This window comes from Penicillium bovifimosum (genome assembly GCF_028826915.1).
Source record: "Penicillium bovifimosum strain IBT 22155 chromosome Unknown utg000002l_segment0_segment0, whole genome shotgun sequence".
NCBI lineage: Eukaryota > Fungi > Ascomycota > Eurotiomycetes > Eurotiales > Aspergillaceae > Penicillium > Penicillium bovifimosum.
This window is the reverse complement of record NW_026622711.1, coordinates 598056-617221: the sequence shown is the minus strand read 5'-3', so window position 1 is coordinate 617221 and position 19166 is coordinate 598056. Positions and strand designations below refer to the sequence as shown.

At 50.9% G+C, this 19166-nt stretch overlaps 7 protein-coding genes across 7 annotated transcripts; 3 read left to right on the top strand and 4 right to left on the bottom strand.

Moving 5' to 3' along the window:
* Nucleotides 1–39: 39 nt before the first annotated feature.
* Nucleotides 40–2266, top strand: N7515_001435 (patatin-like phospholipase domain-containing protein; the record flags this gene model as incomplete). The annotated part of the gene is made up of 2 exons (XM_056662179.1): nt 40–1479; nt 1532–2266. The coding sequence occupies 2 exons, from the start codon at nt 40–42 to the stop codon at nt 2264–2266; spliced, it is 2175 nt and encodes a 724-aa protein (XP_056524292.1).
* A 1004-nt stretch (nt 2267–3270) lies between these two features.
* N7515_001434 (MFS transporter) lies at nt 3271–4855 on the bottom strand (the record flags this gene model as incomplete). Its single annotated transcript, XM_056662178.1, has 3 exons — nt 3271–4152; nt 4218–4496; nt 4550–4855. The coding sequence occupies 3 exons, from the start codon at nt 4853–4855 to the stop codon at nt 3271–3273; spliced, it is 1467 nt and encodes a 488-aa protein (XP_056524291.1).
* A 400-nt stretch (nt 4856–5255) lies between these two features.
* Nucleotides 5256–8761, bottom strand: N7515_001433 (tetratricopeptide repeat protein; the record flags this gene model as incomplete). The annotated part of the gene is made up of 5 exons (XM_056662177.1): nt 5256–6142; nt 6194–6409; nt 6460–7255; nt 7318–8341; nt 8394–8761. The coding sequence occupies 5 exons, from the start codon at nt 8759–8761 to the stop codon at nt 5256–5258; spliced, it is 3291 nt and encodes a 1096-aa protein (XP_056524290.1).
* Nucleotides 8762–9503: 742 nt separating this feature from the next.
* Nucleotides 9504–11446, top strand: N7515_001432 (RNA-binding protein VTS1; the record flags this gene model as incomplete). The annotated part of the gene is made up of 3 exons (XM_056662176.1): nt 9504–10008; nt 10076–11334; nt 11390–11446. 3 exons carry the CDS (start codon nt 9504–9506, stop codon nt 11444–11446), a joined length of 1821 nt encoding a protein of 606 aa, XP_056524289.1.
* A 568-nt stretch (nt 11447–12014) lies between these two features.
* Nucleotides 12015–12601, top strand: N7515_001431 (EMC6 family protein; the record flags this gene model as incomplete). Its single annotated transcript, XM_056662175.1, has 2 exons — nt 12015–12089; nt 12224–12601. The coding sequence occupies 2 exons, from the start codon at nt 12015–12017 to the stop codon at nt 12599–12601; spliced, it is 453 nt and encodes a 150-aa protein (XP_056524288.1).
* Nucleotides 12602–12783: 182 nt separating this feature from the next.
* On the bottom strand, nt 12784–13868 carry N7515_001430 (3-methyl-2-oxobutanoate hydroxymethyltransferase; the record flags this gene model as incomplete). The annotated part of the gene is made up of 2 exons (XM_056662174.1): nt 12784–13413; nt 13488–13868. The coding sequence occupies 2 exons, from the start codon at nt 13866–13868 to the stop codon at nt 12784–12786; spliced, it is 1011 nt and encodes a 336-aa protein (XP_056524287.1).
* An 887-nt stretch (nt 13869–14755) lies between these two features.
* On the bottom strand, nt 14756–17335 carry N7515_001429 (SLC26/SulP family anion transporter; the record flags this gene model as incomplete). Its single annotated transcript, XM_056662173.1, has 2 exons — nt 14756–16831; nt 16889–17335. The coding sequence occupies 2 exons, from the start codon at nt 17333–17335 to the stop codon at nt 14756–14758; spliced, it is 2523 nt and encodes an 840-aa protein (XP_056524286.1).
* Nucleotides 17336–19166: the final 1831 nt, after the last annotated feature.

The window sequence follows — 19166 nt, the reverse complement described above, 5'->3', positions numbered from 1 at the left end:
ACAACCTATCTTTGTTGATGTACTCAGCATGTACCGAACATGACCACTGAGAAGAAGCCTCCAGTTTATGATCCTTACGACCCGGCCTGTCTCCCTGACTATGATCGCGACTTCATTAAGCCCGATGAACTCGACCGTTTCGAGCGGGCACTAAATGCCCCAGAAGCTTCCCCATTGATCGCGATCAACGACTGGCGCCCGATTAGACAGAAAGTGCGCAAACAGCGTGGCCGTCGCAAAACACCCAAGCGAAGCACGGATGAAACGAGAGAAGGGGTGGTATATTCCATTTTGAAATGGCCGTTCCTCTTGATCGTCTTTGCATGGATCATCGTACTCAGCTTCGGCTATGTGCTGGTACGCGTCTATATCTTACTCTATGAGCAGTGGGTTACATGGCGCGGGAAAAGGGAAAGGCTACGTCGTGAGCTACGTGCGCAGACGAACTACCCGGATTGGTTGAAAGCCGCTCAAGCACTGGACAATCACCTCGGAACGGAAGAGTGGAAAAAGACCGACGAATATGCCTACTACGATCACCTCACTATCAACAAAGTGGTATCACAGCTGAAACAAGTGAGGAAAGAGGCAGAACGGGAAATAGAAGATGGTCGCATCGGTTCCAGTGAAATACCTGCCATTGAGGACCTCCGGGCGCTCCTGGAGGCCTGTGTCAAGAACAACTTCGCTGGCGTGGAAAACCCTCGAGTATACAGCGAGACTTACTCGGGAACCAAGGAGCTGGTTCAAGAGTATATCGACGAGGTGCATGCATGCGTGCAGCTCGTTTTGAACAATAAGCAGATCGATCAGGATACCAAGTATCAATTCTTCAAACACCTCGATACAAATTTCGGACGCACCGCTCTCTGTCTGTCGGGCGGAGCTACATTCGCTTACTACCACTTTGGTGTTGTAAAGGCGCTGCTGGATAATGATGTTCTACCGGAAATTATCACTGGCACGTCAGGCGGAGCACTAGTGGCAGGATTGGTAGCGACTCGAACAGATGAGGAGCTGAAACTGCTGCTGGTTCCCGCGTTGGCGCATCGGATTCGTGCATGCCACGAGGGGCTAGCGACCTGGGCAAACCGTTGGTGGCGAACCGGTGCGCGGTTCGATACTTTGGATTGGGCTCGGCAGTGCGCCTGGTTCTGTAGAGGCTCAACAACCTTTCGGGAAGCTTACGAGCGGACCGGGCGCATCTTGAATGTCAGCTGCGTGCCCTCGGATCCTCATTCACCTACCATCCTAGCCAATTATCTAACATCCCCCGATTGCGTCATATGGAGTGCAGTGCTTGCTTCCGCGGCTGTCCCAGGGATCTTGAACCCTGTCGTGTTGATGTCCAAGAAGCGCGATGGGACTCTCGCGCCTTATTCATTTGGACACAAATGGAAGGATGGTAGCCTGCGAACCGACATACCCATTAAAGCTTTGAATCTGCATTTCAATGTGCATTTCACGATCGTGTCTCAAGTAAGATCAAGTCCATCATTTATCGTTTGACTGCCGCTAACAGTTCTTCCAGGTCAATCCCCACATCAATCTGTTCTTCTTTAGCTCCAGAGGCACTGTAGGGGGGCCAGTCACACACCGCAAGGGTCGCGGTTGGCGCGGTGGCTTCCTCGGCTCTGCAATCGAACAGTACATCAAGCTTGACCTGAACAAATGGCTCCGAGTACTCCGGCATTTGGAGCTCCTTCCACGACCCATGGGCCAAGACTGGAGCGAGATCTGGTTGCAAAAGTTCAGTGGCACCGTTACTATTTGGCCCAAGAGCATTCCCTCTGATTTCATCCACATTCTTTCGGACCCGACCCCTGAAAGACTCGCCCGCATGCTACATGTTGGCCAGCAGAGCGCCTTTTCTAAAATCCAGTTTATTCAGAACCGGCTCAAGATCGAGGGGGCAATCATGAACGGCCTTCAAAAATCCCGTACGGGTGGGCGTGCACTATCGCCAATCCTTTCTCGTCGACTCAACAACCGAGAAAATGAGCAGGCAGATGCTTTGATTGAGCGCTTAGATGAGAATCTTCCCGAACGTGACGGGCCTAGCGACCAGGACGAATCGCGCTTCCTCGACTCGTCGGATGGCATGTCCCAGTCAGCCAGCTCATCACGCCCCCGCACCCCGAGTACCCGGCGTGGAAGCGTGATTGAGGAGATGCGTCGGCAAGCTGCGGTCTTCTTTGATGATGCTGGTTATTACCGAAATGACGATGCTGATGACTACCGAGACGAAGATGCCGTGGTCATCTGAGAGCCAGGCGGCTCGAGCGGCTCTAGCAAAGTTCGTGGCTTGGACCGGGATGTTTCTGCTTTCGGGCACCTGCAGCCCTTCCGTGCACTCTTGACATGACAGGCGGCTCTAAGTGGTATTCTGGCTACTTTCGGAATAGTTGCCCGGATTGTTCCTATCCAGTGTCTCTTGGCTTTTGTCATTTCGCCCCTTCCATTAGCATAGCAAGGTGTCATGTGTTTTTTATGCATTCGGGCATTTTATTGTTTTTTTTCGTTTCTTTGTGCTTACATCCATTACGACTTGTTTTTTACTTTCTCTTTCTAGAAGGTGGGCCGTGTAAGATACTATTAGCTGCAAATGCTAATCCTATTGTGTCTTGTTTTATTACTGTGTACTCCGTATACCTCGTGGTCAACAAACAACCCAAATCCATCTGCATGATGACGAAGCATCTCAAACCACCAACCTTAACCTAATTGAAGCATGATAACGAGCATAGATTAAGATCGGAACTGAATATATAGTAACTGACATCATAGTCCGACTTTTAGGGTTATTTTGTGCGAGTTGTACGTGGACTTCGGGAGCGGCTATCAACCATAGCATTAACCTACACAGCGACAAGATTTGGTCCTTGACTGGTAGTCATGTTGATTCCAAATAAAACTGTCGTTGGAATAGTCTGTACGCCTCAGATTGAGAACGCAGCTGGGTAACGTCATTGTACATGATTTTGCTGTCTCGGGAAGAGGTAGATTGCTTGGCAGTGGAATCTCTCTAGCTGCATTGTAAGGTGTGAAAAGTATTAAGGTGTCCACTGTATCTTGAAGGGGGTCCTCAAACTTGATGTCTAGTTAGGGTAGCCGTATAGACGTACACTAACAAGCCCGAAGTACTGCATCGTAACTACAACATTATTGCTTACAAGGTAACTACTGGTGATCATGAGCATACATGTATCTTCTGGATGCTTTCATATAAACAAGGGATGTAGACACCACAACCTGGGCTTGGAAAGATACCTACTCTATCCTCCGGATAGGAAACCCACCACTCCATCCAATCCACCCTTTCTCAGCCGGACCGCGAAGAAGACAAATACCCAGCGCAGCTCCAATAAACCCCAAATTGACACTCCCACTGAGGATCCAGCCACCCTGACTATACAACCGATTGCCAACAGAGGTACCCATGAGCTGACCACAGAACACACCCATCATATACCCGGTGTTAATCCTATTCCTTGCCTTGGGAGCAACGCTGTATATCGAGATGCGATTTGCAATCTGCGTCATCTGCAATCCAAAGTCCTGCAAAGCAGCCTGGATAATCGGACCCGCGACGCTGTACGTGCCCGTGTAGGTACCGATGCTAACGCCGATGATCAGAATGCCCAGACTGACGAGGATGGACAGCTGCGGCTCGAAGCGGTCAATCACGTAGCGGGAGAATAGCGGGCCAAGGAACATGGGTGTTAGGCCTGCCAGGGAGAATAGGCCGATTGTTACGGTGGGGTAGGTATATGGGGTTCCGGAAAGGAGGAAGGTGAGGGTTGTCCAGAAACTGGTGAAGGTTGCGGAGAGGAAGAAGCCCATTAGGGTTGCTTGGATGAGGACTGGGGAGGTCCAGTAGTAGCCGATTATTGAGTAGAGGATTTTGATGTAGGAGATGTCGGTGTTTGTTGAGGGGTAGTCCGGCATGAAGAGCCAGAGGAGGGTGAAGATGAGGAATTGGAGGGCGAGGGAGAGCCAGTAGATGTTGCGCCAGTGGGAGTATTCGGCTATTATGCCTGAGAGGAGGCGGGCGAAGAGGAGACCTAGAACTAGTCCTGATGATACGATTGATAGGGCTGTTCCTCGGCGAGCTGGAGGGACGAGATCTCCGACGAGAGGGAGCATAATTTGCTGTATAGATGAGCGGGGTATTCAAAGGAATTTTGAGATGTTAGTGCTTGGTGGAGGTAACTCACTGGTGTGACTGTTGTGACTGAAGTCAGAAAACTCAGGACAAGGAATACTTCGAATGACTTCGTGATACATATACCAATCCATAATGTCGCCGTAAGAAGTGTTAGCAGCAACACAAAATGTCTTCTCCGGACTAGGTCTCCGAGTGGACAAAGAAGGATCAGTCCAGTCGCATATCCGGCCTGGCTGCAGGTTGGGATCAACGAGGCTCGCTCATGCGAGACGTCGAAGAATCGAGCGAGCACATCAAGAATGGGATGTGAGTAATATAGATTGGCGACCTGTTCAATGATTTAGCAAGAGCCATGAGAAACTCCTATGACTTGTTCCATACAGTAAAAGTCGCCGAGAACGCGAACAGGATATTCAAAGGCAGGCCGAATTTGCTGGGGTTCTCGGTATTCCACCGACATCGCGGCGGTGTCCACGAGATTATATCGATAAAGAGCCTCCAATGCGATCGCTCGGCTGTTGATTCTTCCGTGGCATTTTGAACGAGTTCATTGCCTTTTTCAACTTCTCCAAGCTGCTGAGGGGGAACGTGGTTTGCCGAGGTGATCGGATAGTTCGACAACTCCGTAGAATTTTCGATTTGAGAGCTGGAAGTTATTTCCACTCTTTGGTCGCTCTCGGCAGTCATTTGCTAGAATGAATGGTATCTCCCTGTCACTAACGTGGGAGGTGAAAGAATCAAGCATTGAGTAGCTGTAAGGCGGGGGATTTGACAAATTTGAAATCAGACTAGAAAAAGTCCCAAAAAGCAAAGAAAAGATCGATTTGATTTGCAGACTAAGCGCCTCGTAGCCAGTAAGAAGGAAGACGTAGAACAAGCTCGTTATCACGTATTCTTGACCCCCGGCTTTTACCATTCCGCACTCGGCCTTGACCCCCACATTCCCGTCAATGATGCGGATAGCTCCCGGCTCCGTCTTTGTTTCGACCATGGGTCTGAACAGTCTGCTTCGTATCCAATGAAATGACTTTGTCGTCTTGATTTGAGGTTCTATCGAATATCATACAGCAACACCTAGCAACTGTCCTCAAATGACAAGCCATTCTTCCGTAACAGCCTTTGCGCTCTTAGCATCGCCGCTCAGCACATGGATACACTGCAGCGCATAAGCGGCCTCGCGAGAGAAATCCTCCACGAATCTTTGGCTGGGCGGCGGAGTTTCCTGGTTGCTATCATCACCCATGACCACATCATCTCCATCCCCTGCAGATTTCTGTTCTTCAAGAGACTTTTGCTTAGCCTCTTGTTGAATCTGCGCGCCCAGCTTCAACACACGATCATACCCATCGACAGCAAGATGAGCCAGGCCCAGAGAATGATAGACGCGAGCAAAATTGAACTCCATCTCCTGCTTTTCAGCTAGAAGGCTGCCTGGCTTCTCCCGAACCCGGCGGTATTCATGCATAAAGGACAGTCCTTGCATGATGAGGTAGTGGCGATTATCAGATTGTCGTTTGAGCGAGTGGTGGATGAATGAGAGTGCGATGGAAAGGAGAACCGCGGGATTTTGGTCGTCCAAGGCATATGCTCGGAAGAAATAGTTGAGGGCTGGGTAGAAACTGTTGCCGGAGTAAAGCATGTGGCCATACAGTACAAGAAGAGCTATGTCCAAGGATTTTGCGGTGATTGGCTCGCCGGCTTCATCCCGTGTTGACAAAGTGGCGCGCTCTTTCCAGACGGAGTGTCGAATAGGGCGAGGGGTATCGACTGGCATTGTAAAGTCTATCGCTTTGATTTGGCGAAGCATGAACTTCATGTTCCCAGAGGAATGGAAAAGAGATCGATGAGGATCGCCAGATAGGTGGCTCAGCATAGAGAAAAGCCGATATGTGTCGGTGACGAACTGGTATTCTTTGATGAACCAGCGGGCTTCATTCGCTAGGGTCTCTTCATCTTGTGCCCGGAGTGCGCATGCTAATGGATGCGTCAGTAGACGGTCATATGGAAATGAACAAGATAACTCACTGAACCAACAAACGTGAATCAATCGTGATTTAGGCTTGGAATGCAACCAGATACTGGCAACTGCTGCAGAATCAAGGGTCTCGTAGGCTTCTTCTATCTCACCTTGTTCTGCTACAATCAGAGCATACTGAAGGAAGATATCCAGCCATTCATCAAAGGGTATCCCGTGGTAGTCAGTGGGGACGGCGCCCTGCAGGGGCTCCGCCGAGACATCTCCTAAACACCATGTTAGCCAGGACTTCTAGGGTCTGCCGGAGTTAACATACCTATAGATTCATGAAGACGACCAGCCATTTGTTGCATTTCATCCATCATTGTTCCATTCTTGGTCTGTGTGGTCTTGCGTTTCGAACCAGTCACATACCCCATGAAGGTGATACTGCGGTCCATCGGATAGAAGATTCGGTTACTCCGGAACTCTCGCAATAGAGCGTCGGCGATATCAAGCCAGTCTTCAGTGGCGCTAACAACACCTTGTTGGAGTTGGGGATGCAACTCCAACAACTTTGCATACAAGTATTGGATATCCTCAGTCCTAGTTGTTTTGCCAGGGGCCGTGGGAGCAGCAGTTGTAAGCGTTGCTGTTGGCGTCGGCTTGGGTGCCAGTTCCCGAAGAGGTTCTTTTTCAGTCATCCTAAACTCCAGAGCAAGCTGCTCGAGTCTCGTATCCTTTCTTCCTCGGCGGTTGCGACTTTCCTGTCGACCAATAAGGACCGCCTCACTAACATATTTCAGGGCCTGTTCGCTCATTCCAAGGCTCTCATAGAGTTTTGCTAGCAGGACTCGCGATTCCATATGGGTAGGATCGTGCTCAGCGACAAGAAGGTAATAGCTCTCAGCATCTTCTATCTTGCCTAGCTGCATGCAGCAATCAGCCATGGCCATGAAGAAGCTGACATCGGCATGCTCAGCGGTCAGCTGGATGGGTGAGTAGTACCGAAGTGCTTCATCCAACAGACCGGCTTGTTTCAGAGCATCTGCCGCCTCTCGAAACAGATCACCATAGTCGAAAACCCGAGCACCTTCGGACTCGTCATCTGGGTTGAGCCATTCGAAATGATGCTGGCAGCCATTTGTCAGTACGTGGTCTTGTTCAATCACCGTCATTTCTTGTATCAACTCACCAGTGCCTCGCTGTGATGCTTGTCGCCCATTTTCAGACGGAAAATGCCCATTTTTATCCGAAGCTCTAATGGAAGACCAAGCCCATAGGTCTCTCGAGGCCACTGGCCCGGAAAAAATCCATCGGTTTTGATGCGCCGGGGTGAATCATCAGCGTCCCATTCTCTGTCGTCGTCTTCACAGGTGTCCCATGTTGTGTCGTCTCCGCGGTGTACAAGCCAGCGTGCAAGGGTCTTCAGCGAGATGAGTCCTTCTTCAGGCTCATTGAGGTAGCCAAACAATTCGACATAGATGTTGAGATCTGACCAGGTGAACTCGGTTTCGTCAGGATCGAGTTTTAGGTAGTGTTCAATACTTTGAGCATAATAATCTGCTGCCTTTTGCACCTCGCCGGTATCGATGCACGTCTCTGCAATATGGCGCAAGGCTCTGGCACTGTGCGGATTTTCTCTGAGTAATCTCTCATACTCGCCTGCAGCTCGGCCATTCTGACCTAGCTCACGAAAGATCGCAGCTCTCTGATAGCGAACGTTGTGGTTCTTGGGATCGACTTCCAGGATGCGAGTGTAACAATAGCCTATATCGTGCAATGCAGACTGTCGATTCTCTCCAGCGCGGTCTAAGATGAGCCGAGCGACTTTCATCCAGACACTGGGGTCTTTCGGCCTGGTATGAGCTCCGTTGAATAGAGCTCTCAAGGCTTTGTCGTCTTCCCCTTGTGCGAGGAAGATCTCCGAGAGCAAAGAATGGGCAGCAAACATCTCGGGGTTAATCTGAATGGCTTTCATTACCAGAGTGACGGCCCGGTCGTAATCCCCATCAATGAAAGCAGACGTAGCCTCCGAATGGAGCAGTTTGAATTCGGGACTGGGCTCTATTGGTTTACGGGGTCCTCGTTTGATGCCCTTCCCACCTCGTGCGCCCCATCTCCCCGAAAAGCGTCCACCCCCACGACGGCGACGCCTGCTTGCGGATGAATCATACTCGTTATCATCCTCTGCAAGTTCGGCATCTGAATCGTCCTCGCTTGCATATTGTTAGCGTGGGCCTGTCCCCAAGCGTGTATTGGCATACATACCTCTCGCTTTCATCGGCAGACATGACAAAGGACTCATCTGAGGAGGCTTCGCCGCCCGGTATGGGGGGATATGATGAGTGAGGGTACCCGTAGTCATCGTCATCCTCCGGGTACAGGTCATTTGCTTCTTCATTTTCGTTCTCATCATTGATGTCGCCTTCGCTTTCGTGGGAAGGCTCAGGATAATGATTGATGCTTTGTGGGTGAGCTTGTTCCCCAAACAAGCGAGGATCAAGCACGGATTGAAGGATGTTCCCAACATCAAAAGATGGATTACTTGAATCATGCTGTGGGGGATCCGGATATGCCGACTCTTCCTGCATTTCCTCATCCAAAGGAACCCCATCTGGATAGCGGGTGGAATCCATTATTTCACCTGACTGGGATCCAACAGGTCACTGTAATTGATTGAAGCAGAAGCTTTCGGCAGTCATCAGTGCTGGGTGATTGAACTGGAGCTCATTATCAAAATCAGCATAACTAGTGCACTGATTCAATCTAGTTCAGGTCTGAGCTCGGCAGATATTCATAGTAACGTCTCCACCAGGCTGAAAAGATATCCTCAGATTAAATGAATAGGAGCACGATTGTCGAGAAAGAACAATCGTAATAGAAGAAGGACAAGAAGAAGAAGAAGAACAATCAAAGCCAAGGTGAAGAATGTTGCTGAGGTTCTCGGGAACCCGTGATCGCTGCCTGAAATAGAAAAGCCTCACCAAACTTCTTCATCCCATCCTTCCTCTCTCTCTCTCCCTTCACCTCTTCTCTCCCTCCCTCCCTTCTTCTTTCCTTTCCCTCTTTCTTTGGGACTCGTGGCTACTCTGTGTTTGACACACTATTGCTTCAAGTCTCTTCCTTTCGTTCCAGACCTTAATTTTTCTTAGGTGCAGCCACTGGACTGGTTTGTGCCATCGACGAGATACGGATCTTTTCAGCGTCATTTGATAGCTTAGGATCCCGGCCTGGATCCTGGTTCAGAGAATTTCTGATTCTATTCGTCACGCAAACTCAGCAGGTTCTGCAGGTGTTTTGCAGTAATCATTTTCTCCCCCCCCCCCCCCCCCCCCCAACTGTATTTACTAGTCATCCTTCCACCACGTCGCTTCAACCATGGCCAGTCATATCATTGGCAACCGCAACAGCACCCCTGAAGCCTCGAACTCGAGCCTTCGTCCTCCTTCCTCCTCGCGGAGCAATCTCGGAACTCACCAGCTGCGGGCGTCGGCAGACATGTCCGGATTCCCGTCGCCGCTGTCCGCCCGAAGCATCCGTCCTGCGTCGGAGGTCTTCTACAACCAGCAAACTCAGGGTCAGAATGCGACGGAGGATGCTCTGGACCGTGCCGCTCAACAATGGCTCTCGGATATTGATCAGTATCAGACTACACTGGAGGAGATGGCAGCTGCCACGCTTGACCAGGATTTCAAGGATGAACTCAGTGCCATCGAGCAGTGGTTCCATGTGCTGAGCGAAGCCGAGCGGACTGCAGCTCTCTATGCTTTGCTTCAGCAGACCACTCAGGTGCAGATTCGTTTCTTCATCCAAGTCCTGCAGCAGATGGCCAAGAGCCACCCAATGGCCAACCTGCTCTCCCCTGCCAACTTCAACGAGAAGGGTATGTTACAACATTGTTCCACATCAATTTTTACTGAATTATGACTAATTTGGCTCTTGTCGTGTAGATGCAATGTCCAACCGTTTGACCGACGCGATGTCGAAGATGAACATTGAGCCCTCTCGCAACTCCCTCGGACGTCCTCCGCCATCCCCGGGCGCGAACCGCAATTCGGGTCTCGATCAGTCCACCATTAATGCGATGTTCCCGGATGCTGCCGCCGCCATTGCGAAAAAGAAGGCCGAGTTCACCCAGCAAACTGGCAACGCGCCTCCCTCGAACCGCAACAGCGCCGTCTTTGACCGCGCGTCGTTCGTGGCGCCAACCATTTCGGCCCCGGACAACAACTCGGACAGCCTGGGCCATGCGCCTGTCTCCCAATGGGCTCAGCGTGGTGCTACAGACGCGCAGCCTCCGATTTCTCGCCCGAAGTCTTCTTCCGGACACCAGCCTATGGGTCAATTCACCCAGTCAGGCATGCGTTCGCCGCTTCCTCAGACTGCGAACAACCCTGGTCAGGATGTCGAGCCGCCCTTGCTTTCGCCCTACAACGTTGGCAACCACAGCTGGGCGTCGATGACCAACACTCCGATGACCGCTACTTTCGGTCAGCAATCGCACCAGAACGCCAGCCACCAGGCGGACATGGCCAATGCCACGGCCATGAAGCTTGCTGCTCTATCTACCGTCAACAATCGCATTGCTCTCGATGATGCACGGAAGTATCGTCGTGCTCGCTCTAATGACGGCCAGGGCAAGAACGCGCATGGAAACCCGACTCTCTCCCAGGGCCTGGCTAGCCCAGGCCTGGTTGGACAGCACTTGGGCGCGGGTCAACTTCTGAACCCTCAGCAGCTGGCAGCTTTGCAGGCTCAGCAACAGGCGGCCATGGCCGGTAGAGGGTCACGCCCGACCTCGCCCGGTATTGCTATGCACGGTGGTGGCTTGGCCCCGATGGGTTTCACCTCGCCGCAGAACAATGGATTCCTGGCGGCGTATGATCCGAACAACCCTCTCATGAACAATGGACTGGGTTCGTTGAACATTGGGCAGTTCGGTCTGGGTAGCGAAGGCTATCTCTCGGACCACTCGGAGGTTACTCGTGGCCGCTCTCCACGGGGCCGCCGTGGCAGCTCGAAGCCCCCCGAGGACCCCACTGACCCGGCTCTTCTGAAGGATATCCCCAGCTGGCTGCGATCCCTCAGGCTGCACAAGTACACCGACAATCTGAAGGACCTGCAGTGGACCGAACTGGTTGAGCTGGATGACAAGGCGCTGGAAGATCGTGGTGTCAACGCACTGGGTGCTCGTAACAAGATGCTGAAGGTAAGCATGGCTACTTCTGATGGTTTATCTTGATCGTTACTAACCTTCACCTTAGGTCTTCGAGCAGGTCAAGGAAGCCCGCGTGGACGGCAAATTCGAGAACCTGGTGTAATGCGATATTTCGGATTTACGGCAGCGATTTCATGGAACTGGCATTTTCTTTCTGCGGCATAATCAAAGGACATGAGAATCAGAAATGTGTATCAACGCTTAAGATGAGAACGGATTTCATGAGGACTTGGGATAATTGGACATGGAATTCGTCTAATTATAATGGTGAAATTGAAAAAGACCATTATTTGGGTTGATTCGGCTTTCTGAATATGTAGTATTGTCGTATCTTCCTCACTGTAGACTGTAGTGGCTTCAAGATGTGTTGAGGGTTGGAATATCACAAGACTATGTGGCCCGTGCGCTTCTAGAAGCTCGTGCCACCTCCTCCGTCTATCCACGCCGAAAGTCCCAGAGCCTCCACGGAATAATTCTACGTCCGTCTACTTCCAGTCTACATCCAGCATTGTCGGTGAATATAAGCTTGCACCAATCTCGACACTCGGCTCCATAACGTGATCACAAGTGCAACGACACCGAACCACAGTTCGCTGCTCGACACTCGACACTCGAAACCAGCATCGACCAGAACACATCGTACGGGAACAACCGACTCAAAACCAGTCACAATGGCACCAACAAAGCAGGAACTCTCCCTGCTAATCAATCCCCTCGTACCCGAGTCTGTCCAACATAATAACCGCGTACGTCTTCCCCCACACATCCACCCTCACTGACAAGACACCTTTCCTCACACTATATCCCCCCTTCAAAACCAATACCTCAATCCCAAACCTAACCACATATATCCAAACCCCATACTAACATGAATAAATAGGTCCTCTCCTCCCTCCACAGCCTAACCTCCTTCCTCCTGGGCCTCTCAGCCGGAATCCTAGCCCTGCAATCAACCTCCGGCTTCGCCTTCTACTTCCTCGGCACAATTCTCGTCTCAGCACTCTTCCACGCCGTCCTCCTCCACCGCTCCGGTGGCGCAGGCGCAGGTTCTTTCTTCCCCGGCAGCAATGCCGGCGAGATCGAGGGGCAACTGGAGATGGATAAGGATGGGATTGTGCGGATGCAGCTTAAGGGTGGGAATGGTAAGATTTTGAGGAAGGGGGCTTGGAGGGATGTTTGGTTTGGGGGTGGTGTTATGAGTGAGGCGCTTTCAGGGTTTGTGCTGGGCTGGGCTGGTGTTGGGGGTGTTTTGAGGTAGAGGAAGGGACTAAGGGTGAGGGTTTAGTTGGGGGTGAAGGGGTTTTGTATATGAATTGATTGTTGGTTTTGACATAACCTACATGCTGGAATTCCATTGCATTGAATGAATACATGTAGATTTCTACCTACTTGGAAGGTCAAGGTATCAGTCCAAGCAGATACACAGTACTTCAATTACGTCTAATCAATATCCTCCCCAACAACCTCATCAACAACTCCCTCAAACTCCCTCACAACCTCCTCATCAACCCCATAACAAAACTCACTAGAAGGAAAAACCCTCCCCTTAACCTCCTCCCGATAAGCCTCCACCCCCCTCCTCGCCTCCCCCCAAACATCCGCATACCTCTTCACAAACTTGGGCAAAAACCTCCCCTCGGGAAAATTCCCCAACATATCAACCTGCACCAGCACCTGACCCGAACACCCATTCCCGGACCCAATCCCAATAGTCGGCACACTCAACTTCTGCGTCACCAGCGCCGCAATCGGCGCCGGCACAGCCTCAATAAGAACCATGCACGCCCCGGCCTTCTGGACCGCCAGCGCGTCGCGAAGCAGTTTCACAGCGGCGGAGGTCGACTTGCCTTGTACGCGGAATCCGCCGAGTGAGTGTTGCCGTTGCGGTGTTAGACCTATATGCGCTACGACGGGGATGCCGGCCGTGGTGATCTTGGAGATTGTGGATGCCATTTCCGCTCCGCCTTCTAGTTTGATTCCCTTCATGTTACCTTCTTTTATCATGCGGATTGCGCTCGTTAGGGCTTGTTCTGGCGAGGTTTCGTAGCTGCCCATTGGGAGGTCTGCGATCTGTTGCAATTGTTAGTACTAGTACATAATTGCGTAGTTATACACAAGGAAAGGTTGGAATGGAATATACTAACTGTAAAAGCACTCTTAACACCCCGACTAACACTCCGACAATGTAGTAGCATCTCATCCAACGTCACAGCATTCGTATCCTCCATCCCCATACCCACCATCGCCAGACTATCGCCTACAAGCACGACCTCCATTCCCGCGCTATCGGCCACATGTGCGCTGGGAAAGTCGTAGGCCGTTAGCATAGTTATCGGCTCGTTTTTCCTGTAGAGGGCTTGCAGGGTCTGGATGGTGACGTTCTTGCGCGTGCTGGCTGTTGCCGAGCCCATTGGTGAGTGTGAGCTGTATCGCGCTGTGCATGGTAGTGGTGTGCGGGAGATGGGGAGGTTTCGGAGGCGTAGGGTGCGTAGGCTGCGCAGGCTGTTGGGTGCTTTTAGAGGCATTTTGGGATTGGCGGTCTGTCTGTATGGGTGTGTGAAGTGTGTGTGTGTGTGTATAGCTGGAGAGATGGGTTGAAGCTCTGGGAGTTAGTAGGATGGACCTCGGGTGTTTGTCAGTTTGACGTTCTGGTGGATGCGGCGTACTTCGCAGTACTTCCAAGGGCCCAAGGGACTATCCTTCAACCGAGGTTACTGTAGGTAGGAGGATTATTAATATTGCCTAGGTATCTCATTTCTCTGTTATTTTGCTTGGACTTATACACTTGTAATTGAAAGGAAATTATTTTGTTGACCCCCGCATCATTCCCCGCAGCGGCGCTGCATAACATCTCTTTAGCGGAGTAAGAGCTGTGCAATGAGCCGGCTACGCAGTACACTGGGCTACATCTTGGTGATTGTATAAAGTCATAGACTAATTCTCTCTGATATCTACGTACAATATCGAGTCCAGCATGTACGCTAGATTGAAATAGGAAGTGATGTCTTATCAGATTTAAGCCTCTGCTGAGGCTCTGCGCACGTTACTGGATTCTTATTGGTCTTGGATACAGTGAGGCTATTCTATGAATGAATCTGCGCAAATCCAAGGTATGAAGTGGGAACATGTCAAGCTAGATTAGACTCATCTAGCTGTCTATCACGGGGGTATCACCCGAAGAAAACAGAAATGCAAAACGCTTCCAAAACAATCTTTTCTATCCAGATCAGAACCAAACCGTTCCACGCAAACCGATGGGAATAGTAGGGAAGAATGTATCACAGCACGGGCTGTGACAAGAGTAATGTGCAACGAAAAAGAGAATCCCAGGTCATATCGGGATATCAGATCAACTCCAGCCAGCGAAGAAACAAAAGATGCAATGCAGACCAAACCAGGACAAAACAACCGATCAGCCCATGTGAGGAATCTCATCATTGGCATTGGCAACGGCACTTTGCAGCGCACTTGTCAGATCGATATGGAAGAAAGGCCGGTTCATGCCCTGCACGAGCGCAACCTTGCGACGACTATACGCCTGACTACTCGTAATATCACGCTGCAGCTTATCTTCATGAATAACATCCGTAGTATCAGAAGAAGAGCTATCAGCCTGCGTCTCGCGCTCGATCGCATTCGAGTCGACCTTAACGCCCGACTCGAGATCCTCGCTCTTGTGGTACGCCTGCTCGCGCTGGTTGGCGACGATCTCGGCATGCGCGGCGGCCGAGGCACTGCCTTCGATCTCGGCCACACTGAAGATAGGCTTCCACCGGTGGAAACCGTCGCTGGCCATAGGGGTCGGGTAGCCGAAGCCCGCGGCTGCCAGGCCGCGCTTCGTCCAGCGGTTGTTGATGTGCGCAAAGTGCCATTGCACTGAGCGGGGGGAGGCGTACATGTCCAGCTGGTTGCGCACGTCGATGAGGTTCTGGATGGAGGTTACGTCGACGTTGTTCACGGAGGAGAAGTCCAGGATGACGGCTTGGAGGAGGGGGAGGTGCGAGTCGTCCTCGGTGTTTTCTTTGCCGCGGCGGGGTCCGGCGTCGTTCCATGGGCGGTCGCCGCGGTTGCGGTAGGTGTTCGGGTTTGTGCGCCGAGTGGCCTTGAAGATGCTTTGGACTAGGTTATCGGTGTAGTGGTTGGCGTTGGGATAGTTGAAGCCTTCGGAGAAGCGGTAGATGAAGATACCGGGGAGAGGTTGCTCCACATCGATGTCGGGGTTGGAGCCATCGGTATGGTTGATGGGGAGGAAGATAGTGCGCTGATGAGTTTCCTCGTCGTCGGAGGGGTCTTTCTTGTTGTTTCCGAGGGACCCGTACTTTCCCTCGCCGTTCAGCAGGTGGTCTCCAACAACAGAGTGGATGGTGACGCGGCCCAAGAATTGACCGCGAGCCTTGGCCACACGGAAAAGCAGGACGGCAACCGACACACAAACGGTGCAATAGATACCGTTCTCGATGGAGCTGAAGACCGTGACAATAACACCGATGAAGAAGATGATGGCATCAAGTGGGGAGACGCGCCAGAACTGGTAGACAACGTTGGGAGGAGTGATCAGATCACCGACAGCGTGAATGATGACACCAGCCAGCGACGCTTTGGGGATGTAGAAGAAAAGAGCGGGGAGAGCGTAGATAGCCAGCAGCACCACGACTGCGGTAATGCAACCAGCAAGCGGGGTGCGCACTCCGGCCTTGGACTTGATGGCAGTGCGTGAGAAAGAACCTGTGGCAGGATAGCCTCCAAGGAAAGGTCCGAGAAGGTTAGTAACGCCAATAGCCACAAATTCTTGGGATGGGTCGATGGTGTAGTTGTTAACGCGGCCAAAAGACTTGGAGATGGCGATGTGCTCGATCAAGAGAACGATGACTGCAGCGGGAAGCTCGCCAACGTAGGCTGAGATGATATGAGAATCCATCCTAGGCACGGCGGCCTGTTGGAACCCACGAGGAACAGTTCCGAGGAGCTTGAAGGCCGGGTTGTCCCTCCGGTGCAAGTTCACAGCGGCACTGATCATTGTGTAGAACAAGATCACAAACACGGTGCGAAGAGTCGAGATGAAGAACCAAATTTTTGCTTTGGAAGGCTGCTTCTTAGCCGCATAAGAGCAAGCTGCACGGATGATATATAGCATTGCACAGGCAGTGACACCCATAGCAGCATCCAAACTTGAACTCGGGAGATGTTTGAGGGTATCAATGATGACCCGATAAGTAGCACCGCGGGTACTGAATTTGTCAGTTTCACCTAGCATGGTCGAAACCTGTCCTGCACAAATGCTAATGGCGGAGCCAGTCATGAATGCCGAGATGGCGGGCAGAGGAATGAAATCGACAATGAATCCGAGACGCAAGAGACCCAAGACAAAGACAATGCCGCCGCAGATGACAGCAAGAGAGGATGCAATCAAGTGGCCCGGGTAATCTGGGAATTCGAGCTGGACCTTGGCGACAATGGTTCCGGTCAGAGTGGACATGACAGCCACAGGCTATGAAGTAGGTCAGTACTATTATTTGTGTTGTGGCGATTCGGCAATTTCACTCACTCCGATGGTAATGTCCTTTGACGTAGCGAAGAACCAATAGATCAGAACACCCATGAACGAGGAATACAGGCCGTATTGCACTTCCAGGTTCGCCAGCTGAGCATAGGCCATACCCTGTGGCACAACCACGGCTCCCACGGTAATACCAGCAATCATGTCACCCATCAGCCATTGCATATTGTAGTTGCCGATCCATGTGAGGAAAGGGAATAAACTGATAAAATATCTGCCGAGTTGGCCTCCAGTCGGCATAATTTCACACAGCCATTCGATACTTGTAGGCTCGGGCTCGTTGTATGAATATGTGTCGACCGTGCCCATGGAAATCGTCGATTCGCCTCTGGTGACAGGCTCGGCGGTAGCTCCCAGAGGATCTCTATAGGGGAGCTTGATACCGAGCCCCTTGGCCACATAGTGGCCCAGTTTGGAACTGGTCCCACGAGTCATGGCTGCTTGTACAGACCGGACTTGACTCGATGAAAAACCGGGAGTTGAAGCTGTGCACAAGGATCACGATTCTGTGCGACAACTGTTGTAAGAACGAAGGTTTCGAATGTGCCAACGACCAGGAATATATACTCCGTATAAAAAAGAATGTCAGAGATCACGCACGCATGGCTTGGTAGGAAAATAAAAGTAAAAAGAAAAAGAAAAAGGCAATGTAAATGTGATGCGTGATTGGGTTCCAGATGGCGCAATATCTCTTGGAAGCTGCCCCAGAAAAGCAAAAATATCAAAGATCTGACACTTTATTTCCCGCTTAACTCGGACAATTGGAATATTCCAGGAAGTCAAGGTCACAGCTGGGAACGAGGAGTGTCTCTCGTTGATATATCGAAGAATCTTAACAAAATCCCCTCAAAGCGATCCCGCCTTGTTTAAGGAACCGGCAGACGAAATTCACGTAGCCCGGATCCACCGATGATCTCAAGGCGATGGAAAGCGCAGGTCCACTCTCTCGGTCTGGATGACGACGGGTCGTGGAGCTGCTCTTTGCATGGGCCCCCCATATGGAGTAAGTATCTACTATCAGAGCAGTTTTGGAAATAGATCAGGGGTTCTCGTTTCGCCTTGTTACAAGCGGCTATTGAACTGTTGATCATAGGTGTTCCCATGACTTGGCTTCACCTCATATCCATGTAGTAACGTCGTATACACCTCTAAAAATCAAAGATCCAGTCCAAAATGAGGATGACTAAACCGGGGGATCAGTCCCGATGAGGACAAGCATGTCAGTGCCAAGAGAATCATCCATGTGTGGGGCAGAATTTGACCAATCAGGAATTGTACAGAACACGCAATCTCAAGCTGAGATGATGAAAGAGAAGAATTCCACGTTTTATTTCGGGGGAGCTGATTAACTTTATTCCCGACTCCACTTTATGTGTGCCACTTTATTTATGGGTCATGCTTCCGACTCACACAATAATAGTTATTGTGTAGTTTGCGAACATAACGACACACGGATGTCGTCGACTCGGATCTTCAGCCCGCCAACTTATCTATAACCTTCGCAGTACTCCGTAGAATGTCAAAGTAGGTTGGTCGATGAAAATCAACGTCTGGACGGAGTCGAACATTGCATCTACGGAATAACTACACAGTACGTACACTGTAGTTAGGACCACCTAACGTTAAGTACGGAGTAGAAAGGAACTTGGAGGTACTCTTCAAATGAGTCGGCCATATTCTGTCGACTAGAGGACTCCTGGAAACTGCAATCACAAAAGAAATAAAGATCTTCTCTAAATGAACTATGTACTGTCCTCCGTAGATACTCCGTACATGCAACAAACAGTGTAAACTGATCATCGACCCCAGTCTCGTTACGGAATAGCCTGGCACATTATGGCTTGGCAGGGGTCTGTGTCACAGTGTAAGCTACACCATGAGGCGCATTATTATGCATCGCTGACAACACAACGTAGCTTCAAAGTTGCCTAGACGGGACTTAATTAGCTTATTTCAGTCTGACAGTCGTCATTATCCTTCGGGATTTTGAATCTCGGCTTTATTGAAACTACATAAGCGCACGAACCTCGAGCACGCCATTTGCTTGTTCCTTTCTTCATTTGCTTGTTTTGTCTGCGTTGGCTGGTTGCATCTTATGTAGTATGTGCATCGTGATTCGTATACGAGGTCTACTTGGAATAAGGTCGTGGTTGTGGGGAAAGGGGCCGAGGCAGTGGGTTGGCTACCATGATCTACTGGTTTCACGATCGACTAGTATCAACTCTTGAGCTGACACTGTGACATGAATGGATTCACAGATACCATT